General features: G+C 35.6%; 1 protein-coding gene across 10 annotated transcripts in view; it reads right to left on the minus strand.

Annotated features, from left to right (window-relative positions):
* Window positions 1–7,627: 7,627 nt before the first annotated feature.
* PHIP (pleckstrin homology domain interacting protein) overlaps window positions 7,628–13,064 on the minus strand; it is an 86,247-nt gene continuing 80,810 nt past the window's right edge. For all 10 annotated transcript variants that reach the window (XM_026086209.1, XM_026086208.1, XM_026086207.1 and 7 more), the window contains one exon: window positions 7,628–7,869. In XM_026086209.1, the coding sequence (XP_025941994.1) occupies window positions 7,847–7,869 (23 nt within the window). In that variant the 3' untranslated portion in view covers window positions 7,628–7,846. The remainder of the gene's footprint in view (window positions 7,870–13,064) is intronic.

The raw sequence follows: 13,064 nt of genomic DNA on the forward strand, positions 1-13,064 counted from the left end.
CTAGTGGGCCGGCAAAAACATGGACCTCAGCTGCGTCCCAAAATCTTGACAGTTTACTAGGTGATGGTTACGGTAACACAAGGCAGAAGCCTCGTTTGCCTGTTCTTCATCTTTTCTTCAGCCAGTCCCTATCCATACATCTGTCACTCTTCCCCTTTTTGTCCCAGTAGGGTATAAAAAGTCCCTTCTTGCTGTCTGAAGTGCTATTCTGCTGAACACAGCCTATGATCTTAGTAAGTGCATCTCTTTGGTCACGCACTTCCTTAACTAGAAGGCTATATGTGTACAACAAACCAGGTCCTGCACTGTATCTACAAACCTCACCTACCTCTTTTTTCAGCTGTACTCTAACCCTATTTCAGTTGCTCCTTCTTATCAGTTCTTCCCTCATCTCTATGTACAATGCTTAATTTAATATTTTATGGTTTTCAGGAATTAACTTCTGGGTCATCTTTGTGGTAGCCTCCTGCTCTTGATTCATATGGGGTAGGCTAAGAAAAGGTACTCATATTGTTCTGTGGGATCTGGATCTTTCCTCATACCGTCAAAAATAAAAGGGACAAAAAAAGGGCTAAGGGCTCATGTAGATCCTGGATTTTGCATGGKGGGGGGGGGGGGGAGAGAGCAAAGAAGGAATCTCAATCTCAAAGGTATTTAGAGGGTATGGCAACCCTTTCCTTTTCCACAGATGCTGTGTTTGACTTAAGTGCATGTTCCTTTCTTGGCTGACTTATTTTCAGATTTGCACACCGCCTTTCCCCCAAAGTGGCCACAGGCTGTCACACATGCACCAGGATAATTTCCAAGTGCCTTGAGACCATTCTGAGATGCAGTCAAAGCTGTAATTGGTTTGATCACCATCTGGTCATCTATCAACCTAAGACAAAAATGCTTCTGCATCCTCTGTATCTTCCCTTTCTTTCTCCATTCTAGGGTTTGCATCTTAAAATTTTTTTAGCTCAAATTTAGAACTCAGCTACAATTTTAAATCTCAATAAGACACTTGAATATCTGTGGTGTCCAAGTTGGAATTTTGAGCACTTAGAAGAATGAGCCTTGGAACCAGTCAGGAGTTGTCACAATAGAATTGGATCTCTGTCATCCTAACGTATGCAAAGTATGCAAACCTTTCTAGGTGTTTTGTGGTCTACATCAATTTCCTTTTTGCTCCACACAGCCTCAAGGCAAGTAGATTCTTCAGAACCATCATGGCTGTGCTTGCATCTCTCCAGCCCAGGCTGCAGGAACCAGAGGGACCTAACAGCTCCCTTGGGAAAACCCCTAAGGACCACATTAGGTATCTACTTAATCCCAACTCAGGGAGGCTGAAAGTCTCTAATTCAAGTGATTCAAGCAACTTATTCTGAAACATTAAGGGACTTTCCAGATATACCAAGTAAATTAGTAGAAATTGCGAGATGCTTCTGTTTTCAAGCAGGTGGTTCCCCACGTGCTTGAGCAGAGGCTTGTGGTGCAAAAGTCAGACAGAAACCAACCACCTGTGCGCTGTTGTGACTCAAAAGTGTGCAGATAAGAGGCCCGAGCTACATTTCATTCACTGGAGCATTGCAAGGCCTTGGTATTGGTCTGACTAAAAGGAAGTTCGTAGTCTGACTGCATTGGGTTCCTGCACAACATAACAGTGGGGCTTCTTACCAGCTAGGGGTTAGTATGGCAGAGTGCTTCCCAACTTTCCTGTTGTAGCTGGGCCATTGTGGAGACAGGCGTGTGAGACTCATAGCCAGAATGAGCACATGCAAAGGGGCAGCCTGATTTGAACTGTGTGATTAGAGCAGGCATTTGGGAGGGAAGAAACCTGTTCCATGACAAAGGAGCTAATGCAGAATGCTTAAAGGGAGTCTTGAGCACAGAGTCCTTACCCAGCTCTGCCTGTCTCTAACTGGCGACTCAGACAACACCTCTGAGGGCTGCTGTGGCCATGAATACTAAGTGTCTCCCATTACCCCTGTCAGTGGTCTCTCCTACAAATCCAAGGTAGAGAAGACTGCATGGTGCAGCATAAGTTAGAAGATCATCCCAAGATAAATGTTGAACAACATTTTTCAAGTCCAGCATTTTCATTGTCACCATGCCCATGAAGAACTTCTGTGCAAGTGAACTTCACACAAATTTAACCAGATATATTTGCAGCAAGCAGCACATGCCACTATCAGATGTTTTGTAGCTGCTTAAACAGACTCCTTTCTCCCCCAAATAGAGTCACACAGACACAAACCCACCCTGGCAGGATAAGAAGGAAGACTCTGAGTTGTCTCATTCTTCAACAGAAGAATGCAAAAGTAGGGCTGGAATTTCTCCAGAAGTGAGGGCAGCTTCAGTCTCTGCTCAGGCAAACAGCTTCAGGAGGCATAGAAAACAACCACAAAAAGACTATGTCCTGTAGCCTTACCTCCAACTTGCTCTACTGATATTTTTGATTTCTAATCTGGTAACTGTGCACCTGTAAACAGAGTCCTGGACTTTGATGGAACCAGCCGCAACACCACTGCACTACAATCTAAGAACGAGAAATTCCTGATAGGAGGAATTAATAATTTTAATTTGTAAAGCTTTTTGATTTATTAGAATACCAGAGAGAAAAATTCCAAAAAAATTTCCTGATGTGCAAAGGGAACTTCAGACCAAATGCACAGATAGCAGACACTTTTCTCATGTTCCAAATAGCTAAATGACACATAGTCACACTTCGTATTAAAGACACATTAACATATACATTAAAAAAAAACTCTTGATAAAGGGAGGTGGACTGTTTGGTTGAAGGAAGTCCTGGTAGTAACAGTTTGGATTAGTAATGGAATAAAGATTTACTAACCTTATATAAATGTACCTTAATATAAATGTGCAAATAAACTTAATCATATTACTGTAACCTTTATTAGCAACTTGAAAGCTGAAGTTTGTAGACAAAAAAGTGTTTCATCCTTATCGCTGTCAGAATTGTATTTAATTTTAAATTAATGGCTTCTGCTACATATTAGCTTTTGCATCAAACATACCAACTTTGGGTTAGTGATAGGCCTGACAAACCTCCTCCTTTCTAGGAGCTACAAATTGATGTTTTGGGTAATACAACATCTAAGAGGGAAAAAAGTTGGATAGTGTTTGTTATTCCAAGTTCCCTGCACAGAATCACAACAGGGTCATCACCTAAGGAAGAAGCTTCTCATGACAAGACTAGAAGCCACTCAAGCCAGAGCATCAACACAAGGTTTGAGATGATGATATACCTATGGTAAGCAATGCTGAATACACTGGAATATGATCTAATGCCTGCTACCTGCTAATGCCTGAATCACACATAGCAGAGGACAACAGAACCTTATCAGCTTTGGTGTAAAAGGTTAGAATAATGGTCAAAGAGAGGCAAGAATGGAACAGTGACCTAAGCCTCTTTCCCTTTCTATTCATCCCCTTGTTACTCCTTATTAGTGTCCATAGGCTTAAGTTGTCTTCTCTGAGAGAAGCCTCCTTATGAGCAAGTCTTCCCAAAGCAACTTCCTAGTGCCCTGTCTGGCTCCCACACAGCCTCTACCCCCCAACCCCCACACAACTTTCGAGGCTTTAATCATAATTTCAACATTTCAACAGTCAGAAGTATGATCTACATCTCTCTTTTCAAGTACCATGGCCCTACTATTTGCATCCCTCAGCTCATATCACAATTTTCAGTCCCTGCAAAAATGCTTTCTTTAGCTTTTGCTCATACTACAGCAACCATCTTTTTTTTTTTTTCTTTTAAACCAGAGTTCAGCCAGGATTTAAGTTCTAGACCACAACATCCTGATGCCTCAGAGGCCATACAGACATGAAAGACAAGAGTTCCCACTCCAAAGAGTTTACAATCAAAATGTAGAAATAAGAATGGTGTATATGCATTTGAATATGTCAGCACAAAAGCAATTTGCTTTTCCTTCATTCTTGTACAATCTTAAGTACTAAAATAGTTCTGTCTCTGACCATCTTACATCTTTGTATTTTTCATTTTGATAGCATTAAGTCAGAGGTCTATGCATCATTAGAATTTCAAGAGCCAGTATCCATTTGGGGTGATCTGAGTCAACAGAAGATCACAGGGATAGGGAACTATTTGCAGAAGTTTTCTTGCATATGTAAAATCTATAGGTTTCTGCCATTCTCTTTCTCCATGCAGAAGCAAGAACTTCCAGACACACAAAAGTACTAAATTTATCTCACTTGATATAAGACAGGCATCATTTCACAGATCTGTGTGAAGCAACTAGCAATTGCCAAGCTGTAGAAAGTAGAACTACTGTCTGTCCTGTAAAAATTCAAAACTGCCTCTTTGGTGAAGACAAGAGTTCTCCATAACCTCAATACAATCACATTACATGCACAGATCGAAACTGGGATTTTCTACAGATGTGTGAAATATGGATGAGGGTGCTACTCTGTGAACTGCATTTCTGCCATCCTGGTGGCCATGAGTCTTACCTTGACAATAACAATCATCTGAGAGAGAGAAAGGAGGTTTAACAGGCAGTCAGGGGCACCAAAAGAGGTATAAACCTCAGAACCAAAACTCACAAAAAGTTTTATATGAATTTAAAGTTTTGGTAAAGGCTTGATGCACATCTACACAGGCTGAAGCATTTTCTTGGAACATTTTTCAAAACCAAAAGGAAATTTGATGAATTAGCAGATAAGAAAAAAAATTCTGTCCATAAGACATAATTTCCAAGGATCTAGCTCTCTTAAGAGGAAGACTATATGAAATTTCTAATAATTTCCTAAATAAATTCTCTCCTTTCCCTTATAGCTTAAACTATCAGGACAGTTTGTTTAATATTGACACACATTTTACAGCCTTAAACTCTTTACAACCATGAAACAGAATAAAAAAATCTGTGTACTGTATTTTTAATCCTTCCAAATGTTTTTCCACATTAGGAATTGATGTCAGTGAAAGACAATAGTACATAAAAATATGGGTGCATGTGTCTATGTTAAAATTTTAGTTGGCTAAAAATAAACTGTAACGCAAGTTGCTGACATGATCACAAATTAAAAAATTTTACTCTTTTAAGTAATTTTGTTCTGTAAATATCATTAACATAAAGCCTTGGTGAAGGGGGAAGTTTTGGGCAGCTGCAGGTTTTTTTTCCTTTTCTTTTTTTTAAAGCAGTTCATGGCAGCTTGCGATGGAAGATAACCCTCCCTCCCTCCCCCAGTACTGAAGAGAATTAAAATTTTGAATTAGGGTGCTGGAAAATGCAGAAAAAATAATTCCACTTGATTCTTCTACTACATAATGCAAAACAAGAAAAGCAAATAATTCTTTCTAGAGTTCTAGGCATATTCTAAACTAGCTTTACATTTTAAGTTCTAGTCTTTCTTATTTTGAATATCCTTGTTCAAACTCAAATTCAGGGACCTGAAACAAAGCAAATGGGCAGATAAGGCTGTCTGGCACCTTGAATGCTAACTACTATTTAGTTTGAACTCAGTATCTCCAGGATTCAGCCATGCCTCATTTTTTCTCATTCACTGCTTCTTCAGTGATGCACCTACAAGCTAAAGCAAAATGAGAGGTGGATAAAACCAAGTTTAGGTAAAATCTCCCCATTTTTGAGACAAGAAAAGGAAAAATGAAGGAAATTTGTAGGGATGTTATCATTCAGGTCAGAAACAGCATCCCAGAATACTCTATCCTGTTTTCTCCAGCTAACACAAAGATTTCAAAGCACCAGAGAGGATTYCTAAATCCTTACTACGCTCTCATAAAGCAGTAAATTAAGCCTGTTGTACAGATACCTATCACACAAGATTTCTCTCTGAGCTAGAAAAAACAACCTGAGAGTTTTGGCTTAGAGTTTCCTGTCCACATTAGTTTAAAAAATATATATATTTTTTGCATATTGATTTTCTGAATAAGTTAATTATATACTATTTAAATTCCAGTCACCTTCTACATTGCTTGCAGTTTTTAGTTTCCTGGCACTTGCTTTATTTTCATATATGCTTCAAACAGAAACACTGATTAATTTTTAAAGGCATTCCATTTTGCTCATTTGTCCTCAGGAAAATGGCAAATATTCTCTTTTGAAAAGTTCAGGTTGACTGCCAGAGCAAGAACAAACAATATTTTTGGTACAAGAACTTTCTCATTTTGAAAACAAAATGGTCATGTTCAATGATCATACATAATTTTCTTTATTTAACGAGCCTTATGATTTAACAGGAGTAAATGGTTTAACAATGTACTGAAGTATTAGTGCTGGCACAGTCAGCATGTTCTAGCTCTCAGATAGCAAGCAATGTTTCACAGTATCTCCTAATCCTAAATAAAACCTTGATCCCTACCAGAAGTAAAATAACCACAGCAGGATTCAGAAAGACACCTGCCACACATGTGAAGACAGAGAGAACTTCTCTCCATTACACCCATTACAGTGAAGTGAGACATAATGGTATTTTAAAGTTGATTCTGTACAGTTATACAGAAGAAAGATCTTTGAAGTAGAAAAACTGGCAACATTGTAAAATCGTCACAAGTGTTCTTGTTAGCAGAACCTTAAAAAAAAAAATCACAAACTTAGACTATTTATGGTAACAAAAGCAAAGCCAGCCGTTGGACCCAGTGATTTGTTTCTGGAGAAGTGCACTACCATTATTAGAACTTTGTACCACCAAAGATGTATATACAAGAAAAGCACCACCTTTGGTACTTAACAGAAACATGGAAGAAGTATGCTGCATTTTCAGAAATTTAGAAGTATTTCTCTCAAAGCAGAACACCCCTACTATTAAAATTCACACAGATGCTTGATAGGATAGGTTTTTCTCGTATGCTAAAACAAGCCTTCCTTTTGCCATAGACTTCGTCGTGGACATATCTGAGAAGCACAGGTCTTAGGGGACACACTATTGTGCTACGACCATTCCCTGATCCCATTGCTTGGCAGCACTGATACCTGGATCTACTCGATGGTTCCTTCTATCATTTAGCTGTGATCTCAGAAGGAGGAAAAGATCATCTGATAAAATAACTGGTGAAAAGAAACAGAATGCATGTGGTGTGGTATTTGAAATGGCAATTTTCTTTTGCATCACAGAACAGAAATATGTAGGTATGAAAAAAATAAWCTCTATTTTGAAAACACATCCTTTATTGAGTTTTCTATCACCCTTTCAGGGCTACTAAACTGGAAACCAGTACTCGTCCCTTGCCTCCCTGCATGTAATCTATTGCTTAGTTCTTTCTAGCTTTTTCTAGAGTTGACGAGAAGTAGAGATTTCCACGCTGTGGTACAAACAGCTGTGACCAGAACAGGGACGGCTTCTTGGAGGATGAGAGTTACACATGTGAAAATGAGCTAAGAGGACTAGCAATATTGTGCCTTGTCAGATGTTAATGCTTTTACATTGCCTCCAGATCTGCAGTTTTTAATGGAAAAGCCTACAAAACAGCAAATTTTGATCTCTCAGAGTGATTTGGCTATAATTCTGTCTACTGCCATGTAATGTACCAGGTAATACTATATTCCGCAGGGAATCAAAATGAGTTGACTTTAGGCTGTTTTAAAGAATAAAGATGCAATTTTCCCACAGCACAGTAATTCACTAGATGGAAACAAACACTGTTGGACAGCTTAGAAAAACATGTTTTCTATTTATTTAAAAATAAGTTTGTAGTTACTACATTGCAGTGACAGTAATTCTTACACATACATTCTAGTTTGTATAAAAGGATTCAAAGTATTATGCATCAAAACTAACATAGAAAGTGTCCACATAACAGTAAAGAAATTTCCAATCAATATGTACAAAAAGAAAGGGCACTGTTATCCTGGTGAGATACTTCAGGTTATAACATGATAATCCAGATTTCTGGAAAGAAAAAAAAAAAACCTTGATAAAGCTAAAGAATTACAGTTTTGAAAACTGTGTTACTCATTACGTACAACAGATTTGTTTTACATTATTCTGTACAAAATAAGCATAATTTTTAATCTGAAAATGTGTCAGTTTAAAAATTAACCTTTCTAGGTAATTTCCTTAAAGTTGAGCTCCACTTTATATATATTTAAACATTATGACAGTTTAATTCACTCAAGATCGTTATCCAGTTGTCTGCCATGGTTTTGCAGTTTTAGTATGGTCCAAAAATGTAACTTCTATATGGTCTCAATATCAGCAAATCAACATGCAAAGTTGTGAGCACAAAATAGTACATGTACATCATATAGGCATGTGTACACAATAGGTACTTACAGTAAATTTCTTTATACTCCCAATTTGTATGACCTTGTTCTTTGTTCTTTCAGGGTAGAAAATCATGGTATATTACTACCTTCCCTCCCTAAAATGTATTGTTTGCATTATCTGAAGTGAATTTCCTGATGTATTTATCTGCATTAAAAAGGATCCAAAAGGTCTACTTGTCTCACTACCTACCTCCTAAAAGCTAAATTTATTCACTTTTATTTTATTGCAGCATATAAGGTTTCTCTCTAGAGTGCCTTGAGGCTGTTATAGCCTTGGAAAAGAAAAAAAAAGAAAAAAAAAAGAAAAAAAGTCCCCTTTTTCTGCAATTTAAGATGTCTTTTAAATGAGCTTTCCTGGAGTGTTTCCTCCTCTAACACATTGTAAAATTACATGGCAAATGCCCACATTAAAATTAGCACAAATGCAAGAACACCTAGAGGTTAGCTCTAGTTTAAAAGCTACCTGTTATTTCCACCAGACTTAACAGAAAGTGTACAAGCTGTATTCCCAATTCAAAAATAGCAAGTTATGTAAGCTGTCAATACCAGATTTGTTAGAAACATGTTGTCAGTCTTGGCCAATTTTATGAAATTTAATACACTTTCTTCTGCATATAAACAAGCATTTATATACAATAATTTACAGCAGAAAACTAACAGCCCTTTTATCAGTTGAATATCTAGGTCCCCTTGGAAACCAATCTGTTACAAGAACTTCAGGGAAAAAGAGACAAAATATATAGTAATTTTACACTGGTAATTTGTCTTCATTAGATAGTAAACAGAAAATGAGCTTTTGCTGTTTCCMGGTGAGGTTTTAAAGCCCTCTACCTTCTGTTTCACAGCACTTTTAGAGTTGTATTTAAATTCTTTTTAAGCACTCAACTGAGTTAAAAAACTTTTTTTTTGTAAAACTACTGTGGACAGAATATACTACCTTAGAGTAAGGTTAGGACTCAGGGCACAATGCAATTACTGTGATATGGCTGAACCTTGATTGACCAGCAATACATTAAAATCACCTCAGCAAGTTTCACATACTTCGAATTAAATTTGAATGCTGATGAAACAGGTTAAAAACCTCCAGCCTCTAATCTAATATTTATGTATGTATGTATGGGGTGAAAGGGTCTCATTCAGTTAAGCCCACTCCTTATGGAACCAGTCAACCATTTAACATGCGCCTAAATTTGAATTACATGCTAAAGCATTTACTTGTAGTCCTTCATCCAGCAAACATGAGCAGGAGATTTAACAATGTTGTGTAAAAATTGTGACAAGCTTGAAGTTACCGAATGGATGGACTATTTTTGTGTTGTATGCATTTTTTTTTTTTTTTTTGGTAAGGCAAAAGCCTCTGGCACTGAATCAAAATTGGTACTTGAAAAATATTTGTACAGCAATACAGTGAATAAGTTGTCTCTACACTACAATTTATTTTTTATAGATACTAATAATATCCTACGTGCTGCATCAGGGTCCTTTATCAATTAACAGTTTTACAAATATTAAGCCATAGTAATATTTAAACTCAACCAACTCAATCTTACAAGTTAACAACAAACTGATCACACATGTACAAACCAGACACTGTACAAATAAACATATGCAAATATATATCACAGCAGTCTAATCACTGGAGGAAGACATTTTTCTGTAAAGTTGTATCACTGGATCATTGCACAGTGACAATGAACTCTAGTTCAATATTGACAATAATGAACAATAAATATAGTGGTAAAATTTAAGTTCAGTTCCTGGATAACACGTTAACAACAGAAACAAAATGATTAGAGTTGTTAAATACGTAGGCACAGGTACAATGATTCTGTTAAACATTTAGAACACAGTGGTATCAGAGAAACAGTTATTTCCTCATCTGTAGTTAGGGTACATGCTGTTGTTAGATACCACTCAGTGGTAAATACCAATTTTAATGGTTCCCAGTATAGAACAGAAATTTCAGAACAGTATCCTCATATCTATGTCAAATATAAATGAATTTAATGAATAAAACTATGTTAATTGCTGCCATGTCTGTAAGATTTGATTGCATATGAATAAGACACCTATGTAATATTTACAATGCATATGTAAAACAAGCACATGAGATTTTGATGTTCCATTTTCTGCATCAGTTGTTAGGTACTAGAGATGGCATTATCTACAACATGCAGGTAACTATAGTTCTTAAATTATTTCAAAACATTAATAGTTTATTGCTTGCAGTAGAAAGTTTAAAACATCATAATCAAAAGCTCTTTTTCTGTGTTGATACAGTATGTCACAACTGCAAATAATATCTTTCCCAACCAAAATGCACACAGTCTGATGGTAACAAAAGTCTCATAAATAAAACATTTGCAACCTAGTGAAGCTAAATTATAAAAATATAATTTTTAAATAAATCTGGTATTAACTTCTACTAAAATTTTTAGTGTTGCTTCTATAAAAAATCTGACCCAAATTATGCACAATTCATTTTAAAGGAAAAACAGTAATGTGTCTAATATGAATTAAAAAAATAACAGGCTAAAGTCACCAATATTACTGGGAGAGAAGCAGTACCCTTGTTCCGCAGGTAAGGCCTTCTATTCTTGTAAAATTAAGATGTGTAATTTTCTACCTACTGTTAAGGGAATGCATATTATTTTAGTCTCCAAAATTTACATACAAGGTATTTTCAATATATAAATATATACATAAACATGCCATAAAACATTATTACAAATGGAGTAAATACAGAAGTTGAATTTTAGATATAATCTATTTCATATATTACAATGCAGATAACATCAGGAAATTACACATTTTCAAATGATTGCCTTCATCAGTGAGTTTTCATAAAACTAAAAAGTTTAATTTGCCTTGAAATGTGAAGCTGTACTGTAACTGTACAACCACAGCTTTCCATCTTACTATATGTTTAATGACTCCATTTTAATTGAATAATAAGGAAATGCTTGCTAAAAAAAATAAAAATAAATAAATACACATACAAATGAAACACAAACCATTCCCTGCTCCCCAAATTCATAACCAAAGCAATTCAATGAGGATCTGGAAAACACTTAACTCAATTTTCGTAACAAAATGTGTAATGAACTATATTAAACTAAGTATGGTGGATACCAATTTGCCATCCACAATAGCATATTTCTACTCCTCTTGGTGCCAAATACTAACATTCTTTGCTCAAACATTTAAGCTTTTTTGTTAACAGAAAATAAAGAGTGAAGAATTTGGCCCCAAATAAGTAAACAGAATCTGTGCAAATTTAAGGTCTTAATTCTGTAGGCCCTTCCTTCCAGATGTTGCAGACGTTGTTTGTAAAAGAAGAATCATTATAAAGTAAGGGTGTAAAAATTGGGCTTTCATTTCAGGTTTGTTTTTCCAACTAAGTTAGGGTCACACAAAAATTATTTCACACTACCCAGAGTTCCAAAATAATATATAATCTGAAAATTTTGGTTACATTTTTGTACCATACCAGATCTCAGAAAATACTACTTACTTCTGTATTTTTTCCCCTTAAAACTGGACAATACGTTTTAAGTGATAGAAAATGGTATTAAAGTTTGTTTGTAAAGGTATAAAATAACTAAATGTACCATAAACAAATAAATAACTGCTTTTCTTTTCCATAGCAGTACATATAGTAATACATTCCCCTAAGTCATATAGTTATCATTTACAATAGACAACTTAATTTTACTAAGGATGCAAGAAATAATAGAATACAAGGCACAATCATTAAATGGAATTTTTTCTTTAGGGTGTATATTGACTAATGTCAGCGTGATATACCATAAAAAGTGCAGAAAAACACAATGTGCAATGAGACCACTGTATAAAACATGATTGCATAAAAAGTGATTTGGCCTTTTTAACCTTAATAATTGAAAATAACCAATCTTCCCCTTAAAATTAAACTATAAAGTATGACATTTTAAAATTTATTTTCAATTCTAGTGCTATCTAAAAAATCCTGAAAAAAGAATTTATACCTGGGTAATATTTTATATGTGTTTATGTATATATTAATATATACACATACACTCTTCTTTGTAGGTCATTTCTAGCCTCTTAAGCATGTCTAAAGTTGTAGAAACAACGATCAATCTGGATCAGAAAGTAAACATCATAATTCCATACCTGTCCTGTAATTTCCTTGAATCCTTTAACCAATTATACATTTTGTCCAAAACATCTCTGTCAAAGGACCCCACCAGTGCATTATTTTCTACCATAAGTACCAAAAAGGATACACTTCAGAACAATGTTAACTTACAATTTAAAACAATACACAGCTTTTATCACTGCAAACTGAATGCTGTACTGACACTCATAAAGAAAAAAAGGTTTTCCACTGCACTGATTCTCAGTCTTTGGCACAATAAACAGAGATTTAGTGATTGATACAAGAATCAAGGTCTGAAAAACTAGACATTAGTCAAACTTTTTCCAATGTGGATATATATATATATTTGTGATTACATTTTTGCTATGTTGGCAGAACTTGGATAAACCAACAGCCTGTGCTAGGCTTCTTTTGCAGTTGAATGTTCCATCATTACTGAAATTAAACATTTTCAGATTAGCAAAGTTTGGTATTTTTGCATTTGTATTTAATAGAAATGTAAGTGAATTTACTGCCACTTTTTGCCAAAATCTGCCTTCCTAGGAGACTTGACTTTACAATCAATAAAAGTGTACCTTGCTTGGTCAAAAAYAGACTTCTGTTCTCAGTTTGTGGCATTAACAGTTCTATCACCTTTTTTTTAATTGTGTAGAGATATTATGCACTACTCAAGAGCA

This window comes from Apteryx rowi, unplaced genomic scaffold, assembly GCF_003343035.1.
Source record: "Apteryx rowi isolate R43461 unplaced genomic scaffold, aptRow1 scaffold_686, whole genome shotgun sequence".
In the NCBI taxonomy this organism is placed as follows: Eukaryota; Metazoa; Chordata; class Aves; order Apterygiformes; family Apterygidae; genus Apteryx; species Apteryx rowi.